Source organism: Perca flavescens, chromosome 12, assembly GCF_004354835.1.
Source record: "Perca flavescens isolate YP-PL-M2 chromosome 12, PFLA_1.0, whole genome shotgun sequence".
In the NCBI taxonomy this organism is placed as follows: Eukaryota; Metazoa; Chordata; class Actinopteri; order Perciformes; family Percidae; genus Perca; species Perca flavescens.
This window is the reverse complement of record NC_041342.1, coordinates 22148946-22163903: the sequence shown is the minus strand read 5'-3', so window position 1 is coordinate 22163903 and position 14958 is coordinate 22148946. Positions and strand designations below refer to the sequence as shown.

The following is a 14958-nucleotide window of genomic DNA, read 5'->3' as shown; positions in this document are numbered from 1 at the left end:
TGTATCTTCTTTTATTTGTGTGTGTGTGTGTGTGTGTGTGTGTGTGTGTGTGTGTGTGTGTGTGTGTGTGTGCGCGCGTGCGTGTGTGAGAGAGAGCGGGAATAATAGATTTATTTTCTGAGGATATAGTAAGTACCTTAACAATGTCATTGCCATGTTTCATGTACAGGTCTATATCGACCATAAATATACAGATATGTATATATATATCTATATATATATGTTCACAAAAAGTGCCTGCGCATTATGTTGCTATGAATGAATCTGCTTCTTCCCTGAAATGTGAATGATGAACCTTGTCATTCATAATGTGTTGAATGGATTTTAAAGAGTTTTGATGCTATAGACAAATATGACCATAAGGTGGCAGTGTATTAGCAGTTTTCAAAGATAAAACCTCTGCACCTGAATCAAAGATGTTGGGAACTTAATGTTCTGTTCTCATCACCCACAAGGACATCTCTCTAAACCCCGAACACGGTGCTCCGTATGGGCTGAGATGTTTACCTCTGAAAAAGTGATTAACAGTGTTGCAATTAATGAATGAAGTGTGTGTGTATGAATGCTTGTGTGTCAGAGCTTCAGGCCAGTGGTATAGTCTACGTTATACGCAGGTATAGGCAGTATACCCACTAAGAAAGCTCCAGGATTTCCATATACCCACTTAAAAATGCGCAATGACATGTAACAACATACTTTGCATCATAATTTAGATACATTTTGAATTGTCATCTGTGTTGTTGTTTTTTTCTTCGCATAGATAGGTATTTCAAATAAAGGTATTTCCACTGTAATTTGTTGCATACAAGTGTGTCAGAATGCAGTAAATTAAGTCTTTGACGCTATATACATATATATATGTATATATATATATATATATATATACCCACTGCAATACATTAGACTACACCACTGCTTCAGTCCCATCCAACTGAAACCTCATTCATACTAGCCTCATTATCACAAGAGCCACTTTATTTATTCTATTTGTGTCACAGAACAAATGACAGACGTGGACATCGAGAGGTCTGGGCCAGGCTGCATTCATACTGCCACACTGATTGCATTTGTACACAATTGTATTTGTATAGTACAATTGAAAACATACAATACAAACAAAAACAACTAATTGAGAATTGAACGTGAAAAAACTGCTCCCAATGCCTAACCATGATATAAAAGGCAGTAAACATTTGTACCACAATAACAAATAAACATTGTCAAAGGGGAGACTTTATTTTTTTTTAAGTTTTTTTTTTTAAAGCTGTAATTGGCTGATAAAATCAATGATCTTTGGCCTCACTTAAAACACCTAAGCGGTGAAATATCTTGCAACTGGACTTTCACTTAGACACTAATGACTCATGACTTCACTCAGATTTGAGCCAATTGACTTGGAATAACTCCCCATGGCCAAAAATGAAAGATTATGTTGTAAAAGGTGTGAAGTGCATCACATCTTATTGGCAACAATCAACCCCACAGCAGCCAATCACATTGAACGAGCAGGAGGGAAATATGCAGACTAGAAGGCAGGCAAAATAATTACTTATTTAGGACTTGGAACAAAAAGTTTAGGACTTGGACTTGACTTGGGACTTCACACCTAGGCTTGCAAATCACTGTCCCAGTTAAAGAAACCACTAACAGCATAAAAAAACATTAATAATGTACATATGTTTAGTGGTCTAATGTCGGTCCATCTGTCATAATAATATAGTACTGTTCTTTTATCTTTTATTGTATTTTTTTTTTTACAAAATAAAGCCTTCATTCATCCATTCATTTATTCATTAGTACTTGGGTAATTTGGGAGTGACAGCAGGCTCCTGTTTACTTTTAATCGTGATGGTTTGTTCACATCTGGTTCACAGATTATGTCTTTAACAGCACTCATACACACATTGTAAACAGATGTGGGCACATACTGATAGTGAGTAGTGACAATCTTGGAGAAGAACCAGCATGTTCTGCTATCAAGTGAATTCCACACTCACTTAAGGTCAGACCGTGAGAAGCTCAGCTATCTGCCAGCAGAACATTAGTGCATGAGGAAAAATCCAAGATAATGGAACACAGTAATGTAGATTTTTTTAAATCCAAAACACTAAATTGGTCTCATACAGTTATCCTTGCTGTCAGCAGTTTGGCACTCGACAAGAAAAACAACATTACGAGGAGAAGACAAACTGACCAAAGTGAGAGATACGAGTACTTCCCCATAAATAATGCCCAAAAAGTGTCAGAATACCAAGATTTATAAACAATGGAACAAAAAACATTGGAACATCCTCCCTTACAGATAATTCCACAGGGTTTCATTGTTTATAATTAATTGCAGCACATACTGTACTATCCTGAATAAGTTATCAACATGACAAGATATCAAATACTTTTTGTAACATTAATATTGTAATGGCTGGCAGGACGCCATTGTGTTGACTGTTCTACACTGCAGTGCAAAGGATCATGGGACTATATATTCTTGACTGTTTCTGTCGAGTGTGTTAAAGTAGGTTATTGTATCTACACCATAGATCTACACATTTCAAAGGAGTGCATAAAATCACCAGCTGTGAAAGGACTCACCAGAAAGATTAGAAGAAGTTTAAACAAATATTTTAGACAAAGGGAACATTCAGCTATTAGACTCCTGCAATTCCATCAAATAAACTTTACAGAGTTGGACATACAATAGTTTAACAGTGTGTTAATATAAACCTGAACCTGACCTCCTTTTTCATCAACATCAGAAAAAAATAATAATGTGTCCCATATGAGGAGCTGTCAAAAAAGTATTGGAAACTCGCACTACAGCTACAAAATCAACCATATGCCAATAGTGGCATATGGCTTATTGTACTTGGTTGTGTTTCAAAGCTGCACCCAAGGGGTTGTGATAGTCCAGTGTTAAACTCTATCAACTGTACAGGCTTACAAAAACAAACATTTTACATTATACAGCCCATGTGTATGACCTTTTCCCATCTTTTCCATCCACAGGCTCTTATTAGCTATGCATTTTTTTGATTGTATCTTTCCACACCTCTTATTAGCTATGCATTTTTTTTATTGTATATTTCCACACCTCTTATTAGCTATGCATTTTTTGGATTGTATCTTTTGTATGCTGATAACTACAGTAAACACATACATGGACCTTTTTCTCACATTCTTCTTTGAGTGCAATATTTTCAAAACCACCATTTTTGTAAGGTATCTAAATCAGAAGATAATTAATCAAAATTTTTGGACAGTTTATAGTAAACGTAAGACAAATACACAAACAGAATAGGGTCAGTATTAATTAGTCAGTTTAAAATCAAATCTAACTAGAATTACCGCCTTGCGGTTGTATGCCTTTGCCAACCAGCCAAGTTGTAGTTTACATCCATGTCTGTCCAGATAATATATACAATAAAGACTTTGAAACACTTTAAATAAAGGTATTATATTTTTTTATGAAACGTGGATGCTTCAAACACATCTTCAACCCAGCAGCACAGAAGATCTATACAATCACCACGATTTGAAGGTTGTGTCACCAATTCAGTATCCGACCAAATGTCTCCCATTCTCTTCCTGAGCGATGGCGTCGTTGAATAATGGCCAGAAAATGTTTTTTGCAAAACATTATGATGTCACAGTGAACTTGTCATCACTTCATCATTTTATCCTATTAGACATTTGTGTGAAATGTTGTCATAATTAGCATAGGAAATCCGCAGTTATGGCCACAAATGCATTTTGTGAGGTCACAGTGACCTTTGAACTCCAAAATCAAATACTTGTTTGTGCCAAATGTTAAGAGATTCTCTAAAGCAGTCCTCAGAGTTACTGCAGAGGGGCCACCAAGTTGTTGTTTTTTTATTTGATTTATTTAATTGTATCAAGAATGCCTTACACATGAACAAAATACATCAAATACAATTGGATAGGATAAAAACACAATAAAGTCCAGGACCTATTTCCATTGTGGTCCTCAACACATAACATCAGGACAAGACAAAAAATTCACATAGTGTATAATAATCAATGACATAACATAAAAACATTTTTCTTAAATAAATAAAAAATAAAAATGGTAACTTGCCCTTTGATCTATTCGGCAGCCCTCTCTAGTAACCAGACCTTGATACTCTTTTTGAAAGAGTTCAGGCTGGAAATAACTTGTTCCACTGAACTGCCCCTAGATAGGACAAAGGTTCCTTTCCCTAACACTGTCTTAAATTTATAAGGACACAGGTCAGATATGCCGCCACGAGTATAAATATTGTGTGTGTCCTTTACCTTAGTTATAAGACACAACACAAAATTGGGACACTACCAAACAATATTTTCTGAATCATGGTCAGTCTTAACATAGTAACCTGAGACTCCACAGGGAGCCAGTTGAGCTCAACAAATTGTGACCTACCTATATGCGATCTATGGCCCAAGTTCAGAATTACTCTTATTAATATATTCTGTGTTGTTTGCAGCCTCCCTTTAAGTCAGTTTGTTAGGCCTTCAAACCAGGAGGTACATGCAAATTCAAAGTGGTTTAAAATTAAGGCGTTTGCTAAGATGATCATTGTTGACCGTTCTAAAAATTTAGAGTTTCTGGCTTAAAAGTATTTTACTGACATTTTTTGTACTGACCACAACATTATTCAAACTGACCCTAAATTCCAAGCATCTACTCAATCTGTATTTTGAACCGAACAAGATAGCCTCTGTCTTACCAAAATGTAGGGACATCACATTGTCAATCAGCCAGTTGTTTACAGACGAAAGCTCAGAGCTCAGTGTACTCTCTAGTGTTGATAGTTGTTTATGAGACATCAAAAGTGTTGAGTATTCAGCATACAAAAACAATTCACATGAACAGGAGTCTGCCATATCATTAATGTATGTTAAAAATAAGGACGGTCTGAGAATGCTTCCTTGTGGAACGCTGCATTCAACTACACTAGGGTCAGACAACACTCCCCCTGAGACCACCACTTGTTCCCTCCCTGATAGGTAAGACACAAACCACCTACAAGTGGGGCTGTCTGCCCCCAAGGCCTCAAGTTTGGCAATCAGACTGTCATGATTTACCGTATCAAATGGTTTTTGAAGATCCAATAACACCATTCCGCAGAGATTTCCATAATTTATTTCCCTGCGTATGGTGTCGGATAAATACAATAGGCATTATTCAGTAGAATGTGACTTCCTGAATCCGGGTTGAAATTTAAACATTAAGTTGTTTTTATTCATGTTTTCATTGAATTGCTCATTGACCAACTTTTCAAAATGTTTTGAGACTGTGCACAAAACAGAGACTGGTCTGTAGTTACGAAGATCATGGCTTTTTAAAAAGGGGAACTACCTTGGCCATCTTGAGGTCATTTGGGAAAACACCCGATTCAACAGACTTAGGCCACACACGTTGGCCCAGGCCCAGTTTAATATGCAACTCAGATTTATACAAAATGTAGTGGGGGTCCCTTGCTAAGGGGTCCTTTGCCTAAACAATTTTGAAGACCTCTGCTCTAAAGGCATTCCCTAAATTTTGCGTTCATGAGAATGGGACTGACATGAGGTCACAGTGACCCTTATGAGGTGCCATTTAGGCTATATATATCAAGAATGCATGCACTTTCACCTTGCACACACCCTACTTTTTCTTGCAAAATGTTGTGTGTGTGTGAGCTGAAAAGTTGTTTGTGTGTGAGCTAAAAAGTTATGTTTGCACATGCGCCGAAAAGTAGTGTGTGTGTGTGTGTGAGCCAAAAAGTTGTCTGTGGCTAAGCTAATATTCAAATGAAGGCCCAGCGGAGCAATGCTATTGGCTGAATTTTTTTCTGATACACCCATAGTTGTACATTCAAGGGGTTGAATGCCAAGGTATTGTCAATGTCGTTATTATCCCTACTTAGCTGCAAGTCCTGATATCCCCTCAGCAAGGAGCACAGAGAAACTGACATACAGTACCTGTAAAGAATTTCCACTATCTATATTTGCTGGCTCATCAACAAAGCTGGAAGAAAAGCAGAAACCGCTCTTGCATGGTCGTTGAGTTCTCTCTCTCTCTACTTAAGCCATCTGAAGCTTCTATTTGTATTTCCACAACACACCAAAGAGCATCATTAAAAACTTTCCTCTTTGTTCCGAAAACCAACAGAAAATAAGGACTGAATATACAAAATGAAAACAATACTGTGCAAAAACATGATTACATTAAATATTCTATAAATATTCAGCCTAAATATTCAGGGTCCTCAATGTTCCAGTTCCTTTTATTTTATTTCAGGATCATTTGACACACATGCTGCTGTCATGACATTTAAAATTGTATTGACTCCTTTAGAGCTTTTTGTACAGTAGCTCTAAATATCTGTGAGAAATGCCCTCCATTCATGCACACAGGGTGCAAAACAAGGCCAAGGCCAGCCATGGAAACTGCAGGTAACCATGGCAACATTGCTGCCTCAAGCTGAAGTGTGAGTCCACTCACTGGTGGAACAAAACTGGATAAACATTGAGTTAAACGGACTAAAACAACTTTAAATGTAGCCTATATTACTATTTCACCACAGTATCCATTTTCTCTTTCGGTTAGAGTTTATATTTATTTCATACAGTCTTGTTTGTACATGTTATATCAGATGTTATGTTAAAGAGGTACTCCTAAACTATACCAGAGCTCTGTAGTCCGCTTCTCATCTCTACTTGAGGCTAGCGGCTCGAGGCTACTTTAGCTGCCTCTAGCATAACACACCCGAATCTCCAACCTAATTGTCGAATTGCAATTGTGTTGCTCTGTAGGCTTTGACAAGAAAGAATGTTAAACGAGTGCAGGGGAGTACTCTACATAGAGTCACTGTACATAAATAAGGATGGCCGGCACGTCTCCACTTCGTCCCACTGTACAAAAGTGAAGCCAAAATATCCCGGATACGGGCACGGCCATCTTGTAATTTTGGAGCCAGAGTCTGCGCAGTATTGACTGGGAAAAATTTAACACTTCAGCAACAAACAAACAGCGCAATAAGAACTACCTAAAATAACAGAAAGCATCTTTGTGAAAAAATTATTTGACATGTAGGCTACTTAGATTTTTTTATTTGGCCCAAAGCCCATGTCCCTTCTGCTAACGTGGAGGGGCCGGTGCTTAGGACCTATACTGCAGCCAGCCATCAGGTGGTGATCGAGATGTTTTGGAGCCTTTCTATATCACTAAATGTCTATGCATTAACCCCATGATTAACCTAACGATTAGCTAACGATTGTATCATAACCACGCGACTTACTGTCGCATAGTAGAGCAATTACCGTACAGTACAGGAGAAGTTTACAGGCAGTTTCGACTCTCATTAGCTGTTTAAGTTTAATTACTAATGTTAACTATCATTTTAGTTAGCAATAATTAGCCTGTGCCCATGTTATCTCTTTACACATACCTACACTCTCCGTCTCTGTAAGATTGGGAATGACTGAGATTTCTCTCGGCACAGCTACCACAAGACTTCCAACTTTCAGACACGTTGCTCACGTCACATCTACGTCTTCAAGCTCAGTTGGAGGCTGCGCAGTAACGCTCAGCTATCACCGGAAAAGTGCTTCTAATATCAAGGGGGTAAGCTTCGCTTCAGAACTCGAGCCATCATGGCGCCATTTTGTTGCTAACTGGCCATCACCTCCTGTTAGCATTCCGCTGACCGCCATTTTTTTTTTACGTCACTTGACTGCGAATAACTTTACATCTGAAGCGTTTAAAGACTCTATTTGTCCGTTGTTTAGTTCCAAAGAAACACGACAATGTATAAAAGGCTCCATTACCTTGTACCTCACGTTATGGCTCCGTAGCAGACGTTTTATATATATATATATATATATATATATATATCGCCTACCTCTGAGACTGATCTGTTTTCTGTTGCCAGGGCAACAAAGCGTTTAAAGACTCTATTTGTCCGTTGTTTAGTTCCAAAGAAACACGACAATGTATAAAAGGCTCCATTACCTTGTACCTCACGTTATGGCTCCGTAGCAGACGTTTTATATATATATATATATATATATATATATATATATATATATATATATATATCGCCTACCTCTGAGACTGATCTGTTTTCTGTTGCCAGGGCAACAAACATCTCATGTCGTGCGTCGAGCCCGTCACGAGGGGGCGCCGTGTTTCGCTCCTGGTCGTTTGTCATCCACTCTCTTGGAGGCAGAGATACCTCACAACCAGAAAGAAGCACGAGGGAGCTGAAGTGAGGGGTTTAGAGCTGAAGTGAGGGGTTTAAAGGAGAATAAGTACGTAATTCGTAGATTATTATCCTCCATTTGCACCTGATAGTCTGAGATTTATGTAATTAACATATGAGAGACTGATGTTTACCGTGTCATCAACAGATCTCATCATCATTGAATCATGAGGACGATCAACGGCAGACACTGGTTGTGCTTCTTCCTGCTTGCCTTCCCGCTGTCCTGGGCAGAGGACACGAAGAAAGATGTGAGGAAGACTGAGAATGACACAGGTAAGGATTCAACCTCCTCTTTTTCTTTTTTTTTCTTTCTTTTTTTTTTAATGTTTTTTTTAAATCACATAAGTGGATTTTATTTGTTTTTTGTTGTGCTGTGATTGTGAGCCATTCAAAAGTCGTTTTAATGCTACACTGAACGAAAATGATGCAGCCCTTATAAAATGCATTTAGTCTTTAAATTGTTTTACAAAGTAACGTTGGTCAATAAAAGTATGAAATGAATATATTTGTAAGGAGGAGAGACAGATGTTACTTATTTGATCATGGTTTAGTTTGTATTTAGAATTGTTCTTTTATTTAAAAAATGTAAATTATAAGAAAAGTTCTGATTAATTAAAAATTAAACATTTAGAAAATGTCTTCAATTTTAAAGTATTATCTTTGTCTTTTAACCAATCCTGCATATTATTGTATTATACCAATGCCCTGGTGATTTTATAATTTCTGAAGCTTTCAGAACTTTGGTTTAATTTTGGTTTAATTCAGTTCTTTGATGGGAGATTTGCAACAGAGTGAGAAGGACGTGTTAAGATTTGATTCAACTTTATTGTCATTGCAAAGGGTACAGGTACTAAGACAACAAATTGCAGTTTAGCATCTAACCAGAAGTGCAAAAAGCCGTAAAGTGCAGAGTGATGTACAGAGGGGAGAAGCTGTTCCTGAGCCTACTGGTCCTGGAACAGAGAGTCCGTTATGTGCTGAGTCCTTCACACCTAAATGCCCAATCCATAAAATTTGACCATAAAAGCTAAAAGTATACTAACAAGAATCGGACTTAACAACATTTTCTTGTGTATATTCTTGTGTATTTACTGCTGCAAATAGTGTTGACAAAAATTTTACATCATCAGAAACAATAACAACTTTGATTTTATTGTCGTCTTCTGTTAGTTGGTGCATTAAAAAAAAAGCCAGTCAATTTGATGATGATGTGATAATGTCATCCCAGTTAGATTACTGCAATGCACTCTTCTCATGCCTCACACAACAAAACCTCAATAAACTTCAGTTGATTCAAAAAGTCGCAGCCAGACACATAACCATGTCCAACACACCTGTTTAAAATCACTTAATTGTCATTGGCTCTCAGTTCGTCTTTGATTTTAAAATTTGAATGATCCCTTTTAAGGCTCGTAGGGGGTTAACTCCAGGATATATATTGGCCTCCTGCCCCCCCAAGAGCCTGAATGCAACCTGAGATCCACTGGCAGGTCATTACGGGCCATTCCTTGGTCAAACCTGAAAACTAAAGATGACCGGGCCTTTTCTGTTCGGGCCACAGTTGTGGAATGACCTGCCAATGGAGATCAGGGAAATACATTTGAAGTCACTTTTAAAAGCTATTTTAGACTTTTTTTTCAATTGATTTTACTGTTGTTTTTATTATGGTTAGTTGTTGTTTTTTCCCAAAATATTTTATCGACTGTACTTATTGTCTTTTCTTTTAAAATTGTATGTGAAGCACTTTGCAACTTGTTTTGAAAAGCGCTTCATAAATAAAGGTTGTTATTGTTGATAGCGTGTTCCAGTCCTGAGATTGGAAATTCTGTGATGCGAAAACCGTTTGTTTACAGTTGGATCAATGAATCAATGAATTGTTTTTTGTTTTTTTAAACGTAACTTTATTGAGAGAAAAAGTCACAAACGCATCAAAAACCCACAGGAATCCTGGGTAGCTCACCTGGTAGAGCAGGCGCCCATATACAGAGGTTTACTCCTCGACGTAGCGGCTGTGGGTTTGACTTCGACCTGTGGCCCTTTGCTGCATGTCATTCCCCCTCTCTCTCCCCTTTCATGTCTTCAGCTGTCCTCTGTAAATAAAGGTCTAAAAATGCCCCAAAAAAATAATGAAAAAAATAAATAAAAATCCAACGAGCCTGGAGTACATTGGACAAGGCTATGTGCTAACTGCTAAAAGTAAACCTCATTAAAGAGAAGCATTATTTGTTTACCTGTATTTTATCAGAGCATTCACAGTAATCACTCAGACCAACCTCATTATTCTGGGGGGTCCCAACTCGAAAAGGTTGAGAACCACTGGTTTAGCAAATTTTTACCATGGTCACCTTAATTTAGAAGGCTAACATTTGCTAATTAGCACTAAACACAAAGTACAGTTGAGGCCAATGCACTAATAGTAATAGCGGTGGTGGTTAAAACTGTATGCATTTTAATCAGGGCTCATTTTACATATAAAACAGCAACTTTATGTGCTAATTTCTATTTTATTAAAGTAAATATATAATATACTGTATATAAAGTAAAAATTTTGTAAATGGCCCGATTTTTAAGACAGATTTCTTTAGTGAGGGCAAGTTGCCCCCCACATTTTTTTTTATAATTTCCTACACTGGTTTTGGCTGATGTGAATGTTCTGCAGGTATTTAGTCCTAAACCAAAATATTGGATAAATTATAATAATTTTGACCAGATGATAGCGCTAGATGAAAAGTCAGGATCACCAAGTTATTACAACTCATATTTAGCAACATTGATGTCTGTACCAAACTTCATGGCAATCTATCCAACAGTTATTGAGACCAAACTTATTTGATGAGCCTTTTAATGTGAACTTAATAGTTTCCATTTGATTCTCACTGTTATTCTAGCAAGAATGTGAGGGAGGAAACATCCTCCTGCCAACACAATGACAAATTATGCATAAAGACAGGATGAAGGAGGGATCAAAAAGAAAACAGTAATTACATTTACATACAACCGCTTCTCTAGTAATATTTGATTAGGTGTTGAGAACTCTTTCAAGTAGTTAAATCAGAATGGCCATAAACCAAAGAAAGAAGTCAAGAAAGCACAGACTCTATAGCTATAAATTCCACACACTAAAATCCAGTTTATGTAAACGGGTGTTAGCACGCCAAGTTCTCTGGCAATGCACTGAACCTTTACCCCCCTCCTTGTGGGTGGTGAGCCCATATGGTGGCAACCCCAACCTTGCCCCATGGGTGCTAGCACTGGCTCCAGGTAGGGGTCCCGGTTTCCTTATTTCCCGTGAGGTTAATCTGTCAATTTGTGGTCGAGTCAGACTGGTTGTTGAAGCTACTGCACTCTGGTTTCCCCCACCACTAAAAATATGTTCCCCTCCCCCTCCCTAACTAGCTGTGAGCATCAGGTGGGTGCTACACATTAGTGGTGTTAGAGAGCAGTCCCCACCCCCACTCCCCCCAAATGTGCCTTGAGTGTCTATGATAAAGCGCTATATAAATGTAATAAATAATAATATTGAACCACCACATTTAAAGTAGCCAGTAAGGCCCTTGTCTTTTTTTAAGATGCCAGCGTCTGTTTTACATTATAATCCTATGGAGTAAACCGTGTTTTCAAAAAAGCCCTTTTTTCTGCAGCTCAGGGCATCTTTTTGAAGTTGAAAAAAGTTAAATTTTTCTAAATAAAACACCCTATGTCAAGCACTTTTTTGACCACCAACCAATGACAAGATGAGTAGCCAGACCTGTCGTTTTCATAACAACACGAAAAAAATGGAGTCGGAGCACAGTTATACGGTATGACCAGGTGCTCACTGTACAGGGAACTCATTTTGTTTTATGTAACATTAGCAGCACCGCTCTGTCTCTCTCTGTTCACTCCACCGCTTTGTTTTATCTAACATTATAGTGCATTCCATTTGTACTCAGAACTCAGATTTTCCGAGGTCAAAGCCGGAAACACGCCCCCTGACCTCAGATTTCCGAGCTAGGAACTCGGCCAACCTTGCAGTAGCCCGAGTACAAAATACAACATGGCTGCCCCCTGTATCAACAGTTGTGAAAGCTGTAGTAACATAAAGTTATAAGCACTTCTGTCTTATTTGTGTCTCACTAAATCAGTCGTTCACACAGGCATGTTCAACTTCTATCTGTGGACATGTTACGCTGTTTGTATACACAAAAAACGGCGTACTGCGTTTTTATCAACTGGTATTGCTAACAATGGCTAACTGGGCTAGAGCTAATGAAAACAATGAAAATCCGACTAGTAAATGGAACGTACCGTATTCAACTCGGGTGTGACGCCATTCCCAATTCCGGCTTCCGAGTTCCGAGGTAAATGGAACGCACTATTAGCCCCGCTCCAAATAGCGCTCTGGGATACTGTAGCACCAGCTGTTGTTATAGCAACAAAAGACGCTCTCAATTCAATTCAGTTCAATTCAATTTTATTTATAAAATCAAATCCTAACAAGAGTTATCTCCAAACACTTTACAGATAGAGTAGGTCTAGACCACGCTCTATAATTTACAAAGACCCAACAAGTTCAGTGGGCCAATTCTCTTGGCTGCTTTTTGGAACCAAAACGCTGCCAGCTTCTTCTTTTTTACTGCAAAAGCACTTTTCCTTGTCAAAAAAAGATGCCCTGGTATGTTTGACTGGAGGAATACCCCAGGGCAGAACCAGAACACCCATCTGGTACATATGATCTCATATTGTTTAATACATGTTTACTTTTATTCTGAGGCAAAGTGCTGACCTGACAGAACAAAGAGAGGAGAATAAACAAGAAGCTTGTTGTTTGGTGTGAGACCAGAATATAGCTGGGTCTCAAGAGTGTGGTGAGGGTTTTTTCATGGAAACTGAGTCATTATAATAAGCCATGTTTAATGAGTGTTTTTAACAGTAAACATTGATTCTTCTTTTATTTCCAACTCTAGTTTGGAGCCAAGTGAAGGCCAGACAACTGTTTGCGAGGAGAAAGATTTCTCCGCCACAGGAAAGTAACACTACCGTAAGCTTTCTTTGCTCCTTTTAAGCTGCCTTTGTATGTCTATATATACAGTGGTATTATAGACATATATGTATATACATGTATGTCTATAATACCACTGTATGGTCACTAACATTTAAGTAAGGCATGCTCATGAATGCTTTAAAGGTATAGTAAGTGATGTTAATCCAATCCATGTTTTGTCAAAATCAGTGAATATCTCTTCACGGTCACCTATCTCTCTGTTTTCTGTGTGTTAATACACATCCCTGGCTGTGTAAATGGAAAAAAAACAGAAAGGAGTGCAAGAGCCACAAAACACTATTCCAGCCAATCGGCAACAGGCATCGACAGTTGATGTTTGGGGGTGGATGCAGTAAGTGATTGTGCAAAATCACTTACTGCATCTTTAAATGACAAGGCTCAATCTTTAGGGCAGTGTAAAGTTTTTGTATTTGTTGCACATGTGTGAATCCCAAGGGTCCACGGGGATTTGAACTATTTTTTCCATTTTGTTGTGAGACACTTTATCTAAATGATTTCTCTTGTTTCAGAAACACAAGTCAAACCTAATGTCCCCTGCACGTCGCTGCGGCCGCCTGATGGAAAGCTGCTCCGCCCACGTCCTGTGCTGCGACCCCTGCGCCTCCTGCCGCTGTCGACTCTTCAACACCATCTGTCATTGCTGGAGGATGAACCCCCTGTGCTTAAAGAAGACGTAGATGGAGCACAAAACCCACACGTGCACAGACAAAGCCCAGCACCAGGACATATACAGTGATAGACATATATACGCATAAAAATACATATACACTGCCTTCTAGCCTGTGGGTGCAGTTCAGAGAATATTAGAAACATTTGAAAAATCATGAAAAAATTTAAGAATTTCCATTGTCTGTGGCTTCAACACTTGAGTGATGGACGGGGACATGGAAATGAAAGGGTGAAGCCTGTATTTTTCTGTCTTTTGAGGCATGAATAAGAAAATACTCACATAAATGTTTACATAATATCCAAACACCCAACATACAGAATGTAGGTGTAACAACGTATGGGTGACATATGCTTTTTCATGTATGTAGACAATCAACGTATAAACTGTGTGTTGTGCCTTGGTTATTTCACGCTATTGCTGCTTTTGAATATCTTTATCACTTCTGCTCTCCTGCCATACTAAGCATGTGGTAACCCATAATAACCAGGTTTAGATTAATTTTTTTAACGTTACTGCCGTACAGACTAAATGTGGAAATAAATAAAGCAAAATCTTATGTTTTGAGCCATCAACGGTTAAAAACCAGATTGTTCCTTTCCTATGTAAAAGAAATATGACTTGGAGAACACATTTAAGTCCTGAAATGTGGAATTATTAATTATTCACATGTGGATTTATGAGTTAAACTTTTGCTATTGAATAAATATATCATAAGCCTATATTATCCTTGTTTTTGTGCTTTTACTTATTGTTTGTTTAAATGTAGAATAACAAGTCGCTTATGTGTGGATTTATGGGAGGAAACCATGTTGAATTTAGGAAATAGAGACACAGCATCAAAACAATACAAAAGAAAGTAGTTATTTCAAATGTTTGTTGGCAGCTGCTGCTGTCTTGTGGATAAATAGGGACTTAAGCTGCTTTGTATTATTTTTCAGGACGATAATGTGGAAAGCCGAAAGATAATGAGGAAAAATCTTATGTGTAGGGGGCCAACT

General features: G+C 38.0%; 1 protein-coding gene across 1 annotated transcript; it reads left to right on the top strand.

Moving 5' to 3' along the window:
- The first annotated feature begins 8132 nt into the window (after positions 1-8132).
- asip2b (agouti signaling protein, nonagouti homolog (mouse) 2b) lies at positions 8133-14679 on the top strand. Its single transcript, XM_028593793.1, has 4 exons — positions 8133-8292; positions 8392-8519; positions 13193-13266; positions 13800-14679. Exons 2-4 carry the CDS (start codon positions 8411-8413, stop codon positions 13965-13967), a joined length of 351 nt encoding a protein of 116 aa, XP_028449594.1. The 5' UTR covers positions 8133-8292; positions 8392-8410; the 3' UTR covers positions 13968-14679.
- The last annotated feature ends 279 nt before the right edge of the window (positions 14680-14958 follow it).